This window comes from Rhinatrema bivittatum, chromosome 9, assembly GCF_901001135.1.
Source record: "Rhinatrema bivittatum chromosome 9, aRhiBiv1.1, whole genome shotgun sequence".
Lineage (NCBI taxonomy): Eukaryota > Metazoa > Chordata > Amphibia > Gymnophiona > Rhinatrematidae > Rhinatrema > Rhinatrema bivittatum.
In genome coordinates this window covers 49,860,583-49,876,174 of record NC_042623.1, presented here as the reverse complement: position 1 = coordinate 49,876,174, position 15,592 = coordinate 49,860,583, and the positions used below count along the sequence as shown (strand labels likewise).

The 15,592-nt window shown below is 44.0% G+C and overlaps 1 protein-coding gene across 3 annotated transcripts in view; it reads left to right on the top strand.

The window, feature by feature from the left end:
* The window catches only part of CPED1 (cadherin like and PC-esterase domain containing 1), a 261,549-nt gene that overhangs the window by 122,053 nt on the left and 123,904 nt on the right, over positions 1-15,592 (top strand). For 2 of the 3 annotated variants that reach the window (XM_029617075.1, XM_029617077.1), the window contains exons 10-13: positions 1,106-1,210; positions 8,819-8,979; positions 11,529-11,605; positions 12,944-12,973. In XM_029617075.1, coding sequence (XP_029472935.1) covers positions 1,106-1,210; positions 8,819-8,979; positions 11,529-11,605; positions 12,944-12,973 — 373 coding nt within the window. The remainder of the gene's footprint in view (positions 1-1,105; positions 1,211-8,818; positions 8,980-11,528; positions 11,606-12,943; positions 12,974-15,592) is intronic. The other variant, XM_029617076.1, reaches the window with a different exon arrangement.

Genomic DNA, 15,592 nt, shown 5'->3' with positions numbered 1-15,592 from the left:
GAATTCCCATGGTGTGTTATCCAGTTCAGCAGTGTTTTGCCAGTGGGAGAAAAAATAAAAACACCTGAAATTGCAAATGCAGTGAAAGGGGGAATTTTGCTGCTTTTAAAATGTTTGCAAAAGTTTCACAAAAGTAAACCGATTTGGTGAATCTTTCCACAAAGTTGACGTGTCCAGTTTTTGCTTTAGATAGGAGTAGTTTGGTGCATTTGTAGGAGTGGACACAAAATGAGAGCAATCTACGCCCTGTCCCCAAACCCATCTTTCAAATTCTTGCTGAAAAGTTGGACATCTGCAGGGGCGATGGATGCATGCACCAGCTCAAGTTTGGTCATTAGATGCAGGCAATTCTGGGCTTAAGCAAGCTCATATGGCACAGGCTGGAATAATCTTCCCTGCCGCCGTTACTCTCCTGAATCAGAAGCCTGCAGTTTTATTGCCAACAGCTGCCATCTGACTTTAAATTTCCGATCTGCACAGATGTAAGGGATAAAAATGCCACCCACAAATTCCATTGTTTCTACCAAGACTAGATCTCAAGCTCCAGTTTCTTTACTCTCCTGACCTGTAAAGTATAGCAGTAAATGCTCTTCGCCTTTGTTTTAGGTCTGTTGGGTAATTAGATCATTTTCTGATGCCTTGGTTGACAGTACATGGGTCATTTAGGGCCTGATTTTCAAAAGCAATTACGTGCATGCAACGTGGTTTTCTGCCCACAAACGGGCTTGTACAAGATGTATTTGCCCACGCTGGAGGCGCCTAGGGGCGCCTCCAGCGTGGGAAAATACATCTTGTACATATTCATTAGGGATATCCTGAAAATCAAACTGGCCAGGCAGTCCCTGAGGACCAGATTGGGAACCACTAGCTTATGCCTTCCTTAACGTGGGATTTACATGGAGGAGCACTAATTTATGCGCACATTTTAAACTGCATTTTTTTGTGCGCCAAATCCCTTATAAAGTCGGAGGAAGCTTAGCCGCACCGCACATAACATGCACACAGAAACGGGAGTTAAACTGCGTGCTCTGCCTCCCACACCTTATTCCATCAGCCTGTACGTTAGAAGATCCTCTCTCTCCCTTTTTGTTTTGCTTTTCTCCAGCGTGCGGCGTGCAGGGAGAGGCAGAATCCGCGCCTGTCTGCAGAGCAGCTGCCCCTAATGATTGATTTTGTCAAGGAGCTGAGAGGCCTGGGACACTTTGAGCTAGTAAGCACCACTTCAGGTTTTTGTTCCGCTTGCTGCCCTGTCGAGGGATTTTTCTTTTCTTTACCTGTTTCCAGGGCTCGCTGCAACGTCTTGGGGCAGATGAACTTGGAGGAATCAAAAAAACCGGCTTTCACGCAGCACTGCGCACTTCACGGACCTGTGAACCTCTTCCTCCTCAGGTATTGGTGGTGAAACTCGGTCCGAAGATGCACGGCCTCTACTTATAACACCATCAGCTTTTCATTGATTTAGTGTCTGACCCACTTTTTTTTTTTCACATCGTTCTCTGTTTTGGGGGGAAAATAAGCTTAGTAAGTCCAGCCCTTTATTGACGTGAGAACATTAGTATCGAACTGCAGTGAACTTCAGCCGGGGAGGCAAGCTACGCAACTGTCCTGACCCCAGCTAGTGAAGCCCAACATGCTGGGAAGAACTGAAACACTCGTATTCCCGGCCGGCTTTGATCTTGCATTCAATTCACGCCTTCTTTGCCAAAGCTTAGCGTTGGCAGAACTCGGTGGAACATGTGCCGGATTAAGTGTGTCTCTTTAAATTATAATAATAGCAGACCGAGCGGGCAGTGTCTCGAAAATGAATGCAGCTGAGATACACATCGAGAGAATCCCCCGAAAGTCTCTTTTCTGTTTACTGAAGGACGCTCCCCCTTTTTTCCCCCTCTTGGCAGTCTCCTTGCAAAGTAAGCGAGGAGGCCCCCATGGGTCCGAGCCATAAGCCTTTTGCTAGTCCATATCCAAAGGCCTGGATTTACGCACAAGCCTGCTAGGCCTTGCACCTACGATGGCCAAAGTTTGGGGGCGACAAATTTTGGGGGTAACCAATTTCCTGCCACCCTGCAATCCTGCCCCTAACCCTTCCTGCTGCTACCACCTCTTTGACAGCGGCGGCAGTGAGCGCGGGGACTAAGCCTGCATTCTTAGGCCCTGCCCCTTCTGGTCTTTGAGGCTTCGCCTCTGCACTCCCTGCGCTTTGGGGATTCACCACTGGAGCCGAGGTCTGGGGGTGCTGCGCATATCTTAGAAGCTTTGGGTGGGGGCAGCATGGCACCAGCACTGAATCAGTTTCTAGGGATTGCAGCTGACCCAAATCATCCCTGCGTGTCCACCCTGCTCATGACATTCATGCTTCGACTTTTCCCCACAGTTTGTGCAGAATAAATTGATAGTTGCACTACGTTCTAAAAGCTTTTTTTGATGGCAACAGTTATCTGGTTATGTTTACAAATTCAGAGCATTTTGTGCACAACAGCAATTCATGTTGGCTCGACTCACCCAATTTTCTTTTGGCTTCTAGAGGATAAATATCGCAATAAAGTCAAGAGGCAGCTAACATAAAAGCAGGGGTCATGAGAAATGTGGCTAATAGAAGAAAAAATTGTTGATAGTCTAAAAAAAAATGTTTGGATGATGCAGAAGGAAGAGAAACCATACGTGCTCCATTGATGCCCCTCACCCAACCCACAGACCTGCAAACAAATTTCCATTCATCCATGTAACCTTTATAAAGTCAAACCAGAAGCCAATCCAAGATGGCTGTATAGCGAACCTAAGAAACGAGATCAGTATATGAAAACCTTTTATTCTGACAATGATCGAGCCCGACTCTGGCCGAGTTTTACTCTTTTCTGAAGAGCTGCCTCAGGGGCTACTAAAATCAGTTACAAAAGCACCTTAGCTCCATAGGAAGGAACAATAAGTAGTGTTAAATTGAGTAAAACCTAATTAAAAAAGGAATAAAAAAGAATAACTGGACTCCCCCTATACAAATAAAATGGGTAGACACAAAATCATTAAAAACATAAAAAATAGGCAGATAAGATGTTCATGATTAAAAAGGCACAACTAGAGATAAAATATAAAAATACCATAGACCCAGAGAGTAAAGTAAAGAACAAGTTACATAAAAAATAGGCAGAACAAGAGATAAAATATAAAAATACCATAGACCCAGAGAGTAAAGTAAACAACAAATTACATAAAAAATAGGCAGAACTAGAGATAAAGTATAAAAATACCATAGATCCAAAGAATAAAGTAAAAACAACAAATTAAAATCTCAATTAAAGGCAATTAAAGAATATATAAAAATCGGGGAAAGATTACACCAACATAATAACTAATTAATAAACATAGTGTGAGAAAATATTAATTGGAGATACTTAAAAAAAAGGAGAATAAAAAGTCCAAAATAGATAAAAATGAGTGCTCTAAAATCAAAGAGTATTGACATGCTACACACACCAGACTGTTTAAAAGACATCTAAGTCAATATCGCAGTTTAATCCAAACGGGGTAATAGTATTAAAATCAAAGATAAATCTCTGTTCCCATCTAAGCAAATTGTTGTCAAAATTCCCTCCTCTCCAATTCTTAAAAGGTTTTTTGACAATTTTATTTATTTATTTAACATTTTTTTTATACCGACCTTCATAGTAATAACCATATCGGATCGGTTTACATAGAACAAGGGTATAACTGAAGCAATAAATAAAATAGTTAGACAACACAGAACCTGTAGTCTTGAAACGTGTGGCCTGTTTTGACAGAGTGTTCGACTAGTGGTCTTCCCTCAACACATCGATTATTAGCCCTCCTGTGCTCTATTAACCTCTTATTAAATGGCCTGACAGGTTTTCCAATGTACAACAGATTGCAGGGGCAAACAGCAACGTAGATGACCCCTGAACTTTTACAATTAGTACTACTTTGCAATTTAAAAGGCCTACCCGTGGACCCAACTGACAGGATTTGTGTCTTTAAATTTACAGAACAAACGCTACAGTTCCCACATGGTCTATGTCCTATTTGTTAGGTTGCTGGATTGTCGGTAAAGCTGATGGTGACAGGAATTCCTTCAGGTTTTTATCACGTTTATTGGCTATCATTATCTCTTTTCCATGGAAGACTGGAAGTACCTGCAAAATATGCCAGTGTTTTCTGATAGTCTTGGCTATGTCATAAGACAGGGCTGTGAAGATTAATGGACAGATAATCTTGTGTTGTGACATCTTTCATAGTGTAAAACCTTATTTTTGTCCGTGGGTTTTCTATGTATGTCTGTTTTAAACCCCTCATTTGTTCTTTGAATATGAATATCTAAGTACGCTATCTCTTTTATATCGTAAACCATTTTAAAGTTTAGGTTCTCAACCAGGTCATTAAGCCAATACTTAAATTTCAGAAGATCTGCACTACTGCCTTTCCATTGTAAAAAGACATCATCTATGTCATCTATTCTTTTCCAAAGAATAACATTTTCTGAGTAGCCATGGTTCGTCAAATGAGTTCTTTCAAAGTTGGCTACATACAGGTTCGCAATGGAAGGAGCCATTGCTGATCCCATTGGAGCTCCCTTGGTTTGAATGTAAAAATTCTGATTAAAGGAAAAAAAAGTTTTGGGTCAGGGCAATAGTGGCCAAATCTATAATTATGTTGAATAATTTTTATTGATTTAACTAGCAAGATCACAAAGAACAGAAAATGGTCGTGGCCCGGAGGAGTTGAGCACTGACTTCTACTCAGGCCAAATCAAAAGCAATAACAGGTTAACACATAACTCCCATCCAACCCCCCTAACCCCCCCCCCCCCCCAACATTACTAGACAAATAGCAAAAAGAAGAAGTCCATGCCAGTGTTCAGTCCATCAAGAGGATGAAACAGTACTAAGGTCCCACAAGTTTCTGTTTCTAAATAGACTTTAGCAATCATTGATGAGCAAGCTTCGGGATTGGTGAGGTAAAGACTGCAAGTAAGGCTCCCAGATCAGTAAAAATTGTTGGCGAGACCGGGGTGTTGCATGGGAACACAGATCCTCCATACGCAGTAGGTGATGCAAATGATTGCGCCAAGTCCAAAAGGAAGGACCGTTCCAAATCTATAATTAACTGAGTTGGTATACGTGTATTCACCCTTTTGTTGCAAAGAGTTTTCTCAATAATTTTTATAGCTTGGGCCTGCGGTATATTGGTGTAGAGGGATTCTACATCTAGTGTTGGCATTATGATGTCGTTACTGTTATGTGGTAAATCCATTAAAATTGTGATAATACGGGCTGAGTCGCGAACATACAACGGTATATTTAGGACATGGGGACGCAGAAAAGTATCAGTAAAGATAAAAAGTGGCTCCAAAAGTGACCCATTGGCAGATATGATAGGTCTGCCAGGTGGGTCCGTAAGTGATTTGTGGATCTTAGGTAAAATATAGATAATAGGCATCACTGGATGTTCTACTGTAAGGAATGCTGCCTCTTTTTTGGTCAGAAAATTAAAAGATTCTGCAATTGCTATAATATTATCTATTTCTTTTTTTATTCTGCTGGTAGGATCCATATCAATTTTACTATAAAAATTTGGATCAGACAATTGTTGCTCTATCTCTGCTATATATTTGGATCTATCCATAACAACAATCACTCCACCTTTGTCTGCAGGTTTTATGACAATGGTCTGCTCATTAGTAAGGGTGTTAATGGCATTCCTTTCTAATTTAGTGATATTGTTTTTGTATCTATATTTCTTTTCCTTTGTTGAGATTTCTTTAAGTAATATAATGCTTCAAATGTGTGGATAACTGGATTTATTGGTCCACTGGGAACCCACTTACTGGTGGGTTTGACAATTGAGCCATCTGTCATCATTGGTTTATCAGAGAAGGTATCTAACTGAACACTAACACTACAAATATGTAGCTCGACATACAGAGCGGGAATCAAACCTTTTAATATCAACCCTGCTGACACATAGTAAGCGGTCCTTTTTCTCTTTTTTCTTCCTTTTCAGTTTTTAATTTTTCAGTTTCTTAATTTTTACCTGTCTTATTCATTTAATTTTCTTTTATTTGATTAACCATGTCCTAGTTATAAAATCATTTAGCTGTTGATATGCTTCACACCCACACTAAGTTGTGCTCCTTATACTCCTCTGGTATTATTTTTTACCTGATTGATCACTTTCCAATGATTATTTATTATTTATATGTTTATGCATGGGCACCAAATAGTTTTCAAATCGATATAGTTTCATTTTTGTTACTATTTCCCATCGCTTTATCAGTAATCTGTTTTCTTGTCTGTCTACACGCCATTATGATGTCCTCACACACATATATGTGATTCTGTGAAAATAACATGTTTATTCATGTACCATTTTTTATTTCTTATATCTTTACTTTAGTGCTCACACATTTATATAAGTTGTTCAGTTTTGGTTTGTATGTGTGTCTTAAACTTTGTTTGATTTTAGTAGCCCCTAAAAGAGCAAAACTCGGCCAGAGTCAGAGTCAGAGTCAGGCCAGATCATTGTCAGAATAAAAGGTTTTCATATACTTAACCTTTATAAAATCGCCAGTTGTTCAACATGTGGCCAGCCTGGCTGGGTTTTTTTTTTTTTTTTGTTTTTTTTTTTAATCAAGAGAGTCCATTGGCCATCAGGACCTTTAACCTAGCGATATTCTTACCGGAAGTCTTCTGACCGCCTGCCTCTCCCTCCCTCCACCCCCTTCTCCATTACTTCTCTTCCTCCCCTCCACCATGCCCTTCCCTACATGTTCAGCTGGTCGGCAGTAGAGATGTGAATCGTGTGATCGATCGTCTTAACAATCGATTTTGGCTGGGGGGGGAGGGAATCGGATCGTCGCGGTTTTGTTTTTGTAAATATCGTGTAAATCGTAAATCGGGGGAGGGCGGGAAAACCGGCACACTAAAACATCCCTAAAACCCACCCCGACCCTTTAAAATAAATCCCCAACCTCCCAAACCCCCCCAAAATACCTTAAATTACCTGGGGTCCAGAGCGGGGGTCCCGGTGTGATCTTTTACTCTCGGGCCTGCGGTGCGTTGTAGAAATGGCGCCGACGCTACCTTTGCCCTGTCATATGACAGGTCAAAGGTAGCGCCGGCGCCATTTTGTTTTTTGTCCCCCGACGTCAGGAGCATAGGAGATCGCTCCCGGACCCCCAGGGACTTTTGGCCAGCTTGGGGGGGCCTCCTGACCCCCACAAGACTTGCCAAAAGTCCAGCGGGGGTCCGGGAGCGACCTCCTGCACTCGAATCGTTTTGCCGTATGTCCAGCGCCATTTTGCGCAACGTACGTCCAGCGCCATTTCTACAACGCACCGCAGGCCCGAGAGTAAAAGATCACACCGGGACCCCCGCTCTGGACCCCAGGTAATTTAAGGCATTTTGGGGGGGTTCGGGAGGGTGGGGGATTTATTTTAAAGGGTCGGGGTGGGTTTTAGGGTTGTTTTAGTGTGCCGGTTTTTCCGCCCTCCCCCTTCCCCTCCCCCTTCCCCCGATTTACGATTTTTGACGATAAATCGGGGGAATTCCTATTGTATCGTGCTTCTAACATTTTTTGACGATTTAAAATATATCGGACGATATTTTAAATCGTCAAAAAACGATTCCCATCCCTAGTCGGCAGAGCTGCGTGTGGAGACTGTGGGTCAGCAGGCGCACGCTCACGGTTTCCGTAGTGGCTTCCCCTCCTCCGTGGAACAAGGAAATGCTCACTGCGGGAGGAGTTGAGGCCTGCTGTGTGGGGACTGTGAGCAAGCTCTGACTCAAAGAAAGAGATGGGGCAGATTAAAACGGTTAAGAGTAAGACAGAGAAAACGCAGAGTTGAAGCTAAAACTGAAGGAGCCGAGGGGAAGAGTGAAAAAAAAAAAAAGGACCAAACAGGGTCGGGAGGGACCAGATTTCAGTTTATAATTAGATGGGAAAGGGCTGGAGCTCAGAATTGAGTGAGTTCTGTGTCCATGTGCAATGAGGTCACATCAATAATGTTATTCACAGTGCAAATTAATTTCTATGCGATTCGGTGTGGGATTGTGTGAGGAACCGTAGCTGCAGTAAGATGTGAGCTGTTGTCGCGCCTGCACTGCTCTGACTGCTCGACCAGGACTAACCGGCAATATAAACACGATTTCGCTATGATTGTTGTATTTGTACGATTTGAAATCTATGGGGCAAATGTATCAAAGTTCGGTGCCGGTGCAGGTTCCTCCAAACATCCTACCTGTTGGGACAGTTTTTTTTCAACAGAGAAAAACTTTGATACAGCTGCATCAAAGAACTTTTGAGAAATCTTTCCCTCCTTCTACCTGAAAATGTTCCAAACAAAAAAAAAATTTTGCAAAAATGTACTTCACTTGAGATGTTGCCAGAAAGGAGAGTTGGTCCAGACCCATGGCGATCTAGAATTACACCCTGACTTGGATTTGGCTCAGCAGGCCATATGGGCTCTAAGGCAGGACGCTGCCGGCTCAGCCTTTCCTACCGTGCAAATGTAATTCCTGGAGTCCGTGTGATTGACTGGAATTTTATCCGCAGCAGATTAGCAAAACAATTCTGACTCGTTTCGGCAGTTGCTTAGAGCGCTTCTAAACATAATGTACAGCTTATGTCCGCCGGCAGCTGTGTTTTTCCTGTGATGCAGAAAAATAGCAGCCGTATTGATCCTGATATCCTTGTGCTGGGCCAGCTTAAGGGTTTTCCAAAGGCGGTGCCTGCACGAGAGCCTTGGAGACCACAGCGCTGCCTTCTTCAGATCCGACTGCCACACTGATATCTGTTATGTGTCTCTTCACAGCTTTTCCCATTTCCGTCTCCCAAGCTTCACGCCCTGCTCCCTCAGCTGTATGGCGGGGCAGTCGCAAGCAGGAATCTGAGTTCGGTGCCAGCCATGCACCTGTTTCTTTCCAACGTGCTTGAACAGTTCCAGATTTTCGACCAAGAAGCTCCCCTTCCAAGGCAGGTCGACTTTTAACATACTGGTTTATTTATTTTAAAAGATCGGTAACTCGCCTTATCCTTCGTTCAAGGTGGAGAACAGAAAAGCTCACACTGTATTGCGTTGGAGTCAATCTCTAGAACCTGCTTTCTGAGGATGAAGGAGTAAACGCTTTTTAGGAACAGGCCCACGGTGCTGCTCATTTGTGTTCATCTTTAAGGCCATTTTTGTTTCTTTGCATATGAAAGGCGCACCACCAGCCTTTGTGACATTTTAGACAACCAATCAGTGTTGGAGGTGTTAATTGAGTTATAACCCTACCTATCGCTTCTTTTAGAACAACGGTATATAAAATGCCCAAATAAATAAATAAATACATAAAATCCCCTTAGATTGTGCAGCAGCCAATGTTCCCTCAAATTTTTGAAAGACTGTGTGCGCAAACATTTTCTTTGTGTACAACGTTTTATAAGCCAAGTTCAAATTTATGCATCACGAGCCAGTATAATTCAAATAATATTGATTTTTCTTGTGCACACTGGGGCAGATTTTAAAAGCCCTACGCGCGCCGAGCCTATTTTGCATAGGCCCGGCAATGCGTGCAAGCCCCGGGACATGCGAATGTCCTGGGGCTTGAAAAAAGGGGCGGGGCGTGGGCGGTCCGGGGCGAGGGCATGGCCACAGGCCTCTGTAGGGCAGAGGCAAGTGCAACTTGACAAATACATTTCAGGAGTGGGGTGTAGGTAGGGCTGGGGGGTGGGTAAGGGAAGGGAAGGTGGGGGGGGCAGAAGGAAAGTTCCCCTCCGTGGCCGTTCCAATTTCGGAGCGGCCTCGGAGGGAAAAGGGAAAGTCACCGGGGCTCTCCTAGGGCTTGGCGCGCGCAAGGTGCACAAGTGTGCACCCCCTTGTGCGTGCCGACCCCGGATTTTTTAACATGCACGTGGCTGCGTGCGCATGTTATACAATTTGGCATAGATTTGTGCGCGCTGGGTTGCGCGCATAAATCTACGCCTACGCGTAGGTACTAAAATCTGGCCCATTATGTTTTGCTGTGTGCATGAGGTTCACAATCTGAGTGTGCGTGCATAGCTTAGAGGGAACAGTGGCAACAGTGTCACAGATGTAAGCCCTTGAGCTGTGGCGTGGTCGACGTAGCCTAGCAGGCGAACCTACTAGGCCCATGCCTACAGCAGGTGGACTCGCTCTTACTAGGACAGGTTGAGCCCTTGGATTCCAGGGGCTAGCAGGGCTTAGGCGAGAGTCCTGTAAAGAGCAGTCAGATGAAGTTGAGAAGTGGGCAGTAGTCAGGGCAGGCAGTGAGTGAATGGCCAGGCCAAAGATGGGGCAGGCAGCAAGCAAATGATATGGAGGTCCAGGTCAAGATCGAGGCAGGCTGTGAGCACGCGGTGTTGAGGTCCAAGCTGGGGTCAGGGCAGGTGGCGGTCCAGAAAAGAAGTCAATATCCATAGCAGAGGTCAGAACCAGGAGTTAGGCAGAGACAGATAGACAAGACAGGACACCAGGGACCAAGACACAAGCAGGGCCGGACAGGGAAAGACAACAGCGAGGCAAGACAAGGTAACAGTGAAGCAAGCTAGCCAGCAACATGCACTGCAAGCCAGGAGGACCTGTTGCTGAGGCATCAAGGGAAGCGCAGCTGGGGTTTAAATTCCCAGCCTCGTGATGTCATCAGGAGGCGCTGCTGCAAGGCTTTCCCGCTGCAGGGCCTTCGTAGGCTGGTGTGAGGTGCGCACGTGCGCCTAGGGGCGGCACCCGTGGACCAGAAGGAGGCAGAGAATGGCGGTTCCTTGCCACATCGGGACTTGACGGCCTGCTGGGTCAGCATCTCCGTTCCTATGGGCCTGGCATTGTGCTGTGCACAAAGTTGGCCTGTTAGACTTTGGCTACTGGGCCAATTGAAAATGTCTCTCCAAGGTACTGGCCTGCCCTGAGCTCACGACTTTACATTTGATCTTGGCCAAAAAGGCACAAGGTTGAGTTCCAAAAGGATCTGTTCTCTTTTTTTTTTTTTTATCCCTTTATCGAAAGTTTCCCACCTGAAGGAGACAAGATTATGTAATGGGATGCATTTTCAAAAGCTTGGCTTAGACTTAGTTGCATAAAATAAGGAGCTGTGTGTGTAACACAAACAGATGCACTCAGCATGGAAAAATGTCCAGTACCTGAGTGTAATCCACTTTGCAGTGGCTGAAAGGCAGAATATAAATCAAAAAAACAAATACGATTTTCAGCTGCCTAAAGATATATGTGTAATTGTATTACCCTCGTAAATTTACCTGCACAAAAAAAAAAAAAAAAAGAGGCATTTTGGTGGCACGTTAGAGATTTACTGGTGTAATCTGAACAAGCAGCACACTGTTTCCATGCATAATTTTCAGCCTCGTTGTGTCTGCATATATCTGCCACAATAGCAACTCCATCCTCAGTCAGCTTGTCCTATGAATCTTATGTTTCAAAATTGGGTTGACTATGCTGATGCCAGGTTATTTCTCATTTAAACTCCCTTCCATTAAAATCAAACAAAATATTTTATCTGTTTCATCAACAGGAGTTCCTTGGTAGGAAACCAGCCCCTTCGACATGGACCTTCTTTTAACAGGAATGCAGAATTGGAAAATCGAATAGGTACGCTGTTAATATATGTGTGTTCATTTTGTGTTAGGTGTGTGATTTATATGTATCTTTTTATAGTTTAACATTCAGTTTTGAAAAAATGGATGCAGAAAATTAAGATAAATAATGAAAAATGATAAATGAAGTTGATTTGATTTTACACCCATGTGAAGTGACGCTCCCCCTCAGTAAGCTCTTTGGGGTCAGGGCTTGGCTTATTTTTCCCTTCCCAGAGATGAAGTGTGAAATATAGGCACGGTTTTGCTTTTTATAGTCATTCAAGCAGGTTACAAATCAGTTTCGCAGTCATAAAGCATTCCAGGCATGCATATAAGGGGTTAAATACCAGTCAGTCTAAACATGTACATTAAGAAATCAAGCCCAGCTTATATGCATGGCGAACGCCTTAAACACTTACAGGCCCATACAGTAAACATCGCGGGCGAGTGGGCACTCTGTATTGAGCGCCCGCTCTCCCGACGTGCGCCCCGCCACATCTCCTGGGCGCACGATTATTTATTTAAATGAGGGGGGTCGTGCTAATAAGGAGGTGCTAGGGAAAATAGCGCGTCCCTAGCACCTCCTTATTAGCGTAGAGGTGGCTGTCAGCGGGTCCTGACAACCGGCGCTTTAATTTACTGGCGTCGGTTTCCAAACCCGCTGACAGCCACGGGGTAGGAAAACGGACGCCGGTAAAATTGAGCATCCATTTTTCTAACCTGCCGACCGGCGGGCAGGTTTATTTTATTTTTTTAAATTTTTGGTTCCTCCAACTTAATATTCCTAGGATATTAAGTCAGAAGGTGTACAGAAAAGCAGTATTTTCTGCTTTTCTGTACACTTTTCTGGGTTGCTCAGAAATGAACGCCAGCCCATACTGTATTGGCCTGTAAGTGTGGCTGCCCAGGTTTCTTAAATGAACTCTCCTTACCAGCCTTTTGGCTTTCAGGCTATCTTGCATAGAGTCTGAGCTCTGTCTTCTTGATAGCATCCCATGTCCTGTTTCTCTCTGACCGCTTCCCTGCTAGTTGTTTGCTTTTCTGCTTTCTTCTTTCAGTTTCCTTATTTACATCTACCTGGCTCCTCAGGCGTAATTCCTTTAAAACTACACCTCCCAGCAGACTTTGCTCGAGTAGCATTGCTCCTCTCAGATTTCTAGAGCTCCCTCTTGTGGCCAGCTGCCCAAAATGCAGTAAAGGCATTTATATTATTTTACAAGCTATGAAGACAGTATTTCAGTAACATATTTGGTCTTGGATAGGTTGGGATTTTTTTCACTGATGTTATCTGCAGGCTGTCAGGAAAGCTTTAATGACTGTTTTCTAATTGTAGCTTTTTTTTTTTTTTTAGCAATGACCAAAGACACCAGCTGCAGTAATGGTAAGTGCAGACATAAAACACAGGACAGGCATGATTCATACACTTCGTCTAGACAGAGACATAACAGTAGCATTAATAATGTTTAGATCTCTTTTTATAGCAAAAAGGAATGTCTGATAGAAATGTTTTTTTCTATTTTATGTACCTTATGTAACATAAAAAATGTCTCTTATTTTTTCAAGGCAGTTTCTGCATTTTGCTGCTCTGTTTCAATTAACTCTTTTCAATCATTCTTAACACCATATCAGGGAGAGCTTCTGCTGAGCCTCACAGCATTGATAGTATCTTTTTATGGGGGCAGGGGAGGGTGTTTGGGGAAGTATTTCATTGTACAGAGAACCACTGACAGAGGGATAAAGGAGGATCTTTTACAATAGCACAGTATTTTTCAGTTTTGCAGCCTAGCTCTTCTTGGTAGGCAGCTCCAGTTACACCTGTCCATGATTTCAAGGGCTTTTAACTGTATTACTGACTAAAACCATGAATATCATTAAAGTTCTATCTTCCCGTGCTTGGCATTTACCTATCTAGTACTGTGCTGAGTAATGCCTATCACAGTGCATGATGGGAGGTTGAGGTTAAGGCTATTGGAAACCAAGATGGCCGCTCTTTAGGCAGTCACATTTTGTTACAAAAAAGGCATTGGAAACTTCTCAAAATACCTGAGATCTGAAAAGGAGGATGCAGATTTTGATTCTTGTGCTTGTCAGTTTGTGAGACCTTTTTAAAAAAATTTGAATAGGGATTTACATTTTTATATTTTCAACATGTTATGAGATTCATTTTGATTGCCATTGAATTATTTAATTTATAAAATGAATATGTAGAATGTAGAAGGATGTGTAAATGGGCCTACCCTTTTAGGAATTGCTTCAGACATTAACTTTTATTCATTTTTTGGCTTTTTCATCGCTGCCTGCTAGCCATAACTTGTCTCCTGTGCTAAGCTTCTGTGATAACCAGTGGGGATATGCATTCATTTAAAACAAAAGTGCAAAATGTGACAAATAAGACTAATTTGTTTCATTCAGGGGGCCCCAAACAGAATCAGAGGCCCCAAGAATAAAACAAACCTTATTCGTTCATTTTGTTTTATACTAATGCATCGGGCCAAGGTCTAGCCCGAAGCCGGGGCCTTGCCTAGTGCATAGGCCAAGACCCAAAGCAAGGGCTGTGACCTAGGCTCAAGCATAATGCTTGGTTCTTGGTGGAGGTGTGGGCTGACGACAGACCCTTGGTGAGATTCCCGAAAATTAAAAAAAAAAATACTTACCTGATCCGTTAGGTAATCCAGCAAAGGCCAGATCCCAACGTCGGGGCCTCAGCCTAAACCAGGGCCTGGACCCAAGCTTGTCCCTGCGACCTGACCCGAATGTCAGGTTTGAATGTCTGGGCCTCCGGGTCAGGTTGCGGCATTGGGCCTAGGTCCGAGCTGAGGCCCCAGCATCGGGACCTGACCTCTGGGTCTGGTTGCTGTATCGGGCCTGGGCTAGGGCTCCAACCTAGGCTGAGGCCCAGGTATTGGGACCTGGCCTCTGGATTGGGTCACTGTGTGAGGCCTGGGCTTGGGCTCAAGACTAGGCCGAGGCCCAGGTGTTGGGACCCGGCCTCTGGATTGGGTCACTGTGTCAGGCCTGGGCTTGGGCTCAAGTCTAGGCCGAGGCCCAGGTGTCAGGACTCAGCCTCTGGGGCAGTTTATGTACTTGGACCTGGGTCCGGGCCTCGGCCCCGACATTGGGACCTGGCCTTTGGGTCAGGTCGCGGCATTGGGCCTGGGCATGAGCTCAAGCCTAGGCCAAGGCCCAGGCTTTGGGATCTGGTATGCGGAGTGGGTCACGGCAACGGGCTTGGGTCCATGCTAAGGCCCTGCCATCGGGACGCAACCTTCATGTCAGGTTGAGGCTTCGGCCTAATCGTAGCCGGCAGATCCCAACTGGACTGGGTAAATGAGGGCTGGGGGTGGGATTCTGGCATGCATTTTTCCGGGAGGGTGGGAGGGGGGTGGTTATTGTTTGATTCATTTTTTTTCACATGAATGAAACAAATCACGCAATCCATGAACTGAAATTCGTGGGGAAAAAAACCTCCTGAAAACAAATTGAAAATGAAAATGAATTTTTCCCCTGCACATCCCTAATAACCAGTCCCAGAGGATGTCATAGAACAAAAGTGACCAAAAACTACTGCTTTGCTAGAGACAAAGTATATCATCACATTCATATAAAAGTAATTTTGTTTCCTAGGTTTACTCAATGAATGATTGATTTAGAAATAATTCTATTTTTCAAACACTATATCAGAGACATTTTTGCTGCCAGATGGATGTTTAGTTCTTAGAAACCTCAGCTGATGTTTAAGAAGATCCTTGTGTAACTGCACACATGGCCACGTGGTGGGCGGGGCCCTTGCCAGAGGAGGAGGGAGCACTTTCTTGTGACATCCTAGGCAGTGTCTGAAATCGAAGAGATCCAGCATCAGGAGAAGTTTTGGATAAGCTTAAAAATCTAGCGCGGTTTTCTGACTTTTATTGGAGCTTTGTAAAATATGAGTGCTTTGCTTCCCCTTGCATCCAGAGCCCAGATCAGGACTGAAAACTGATCAGGACTCATCTGTCAGGAA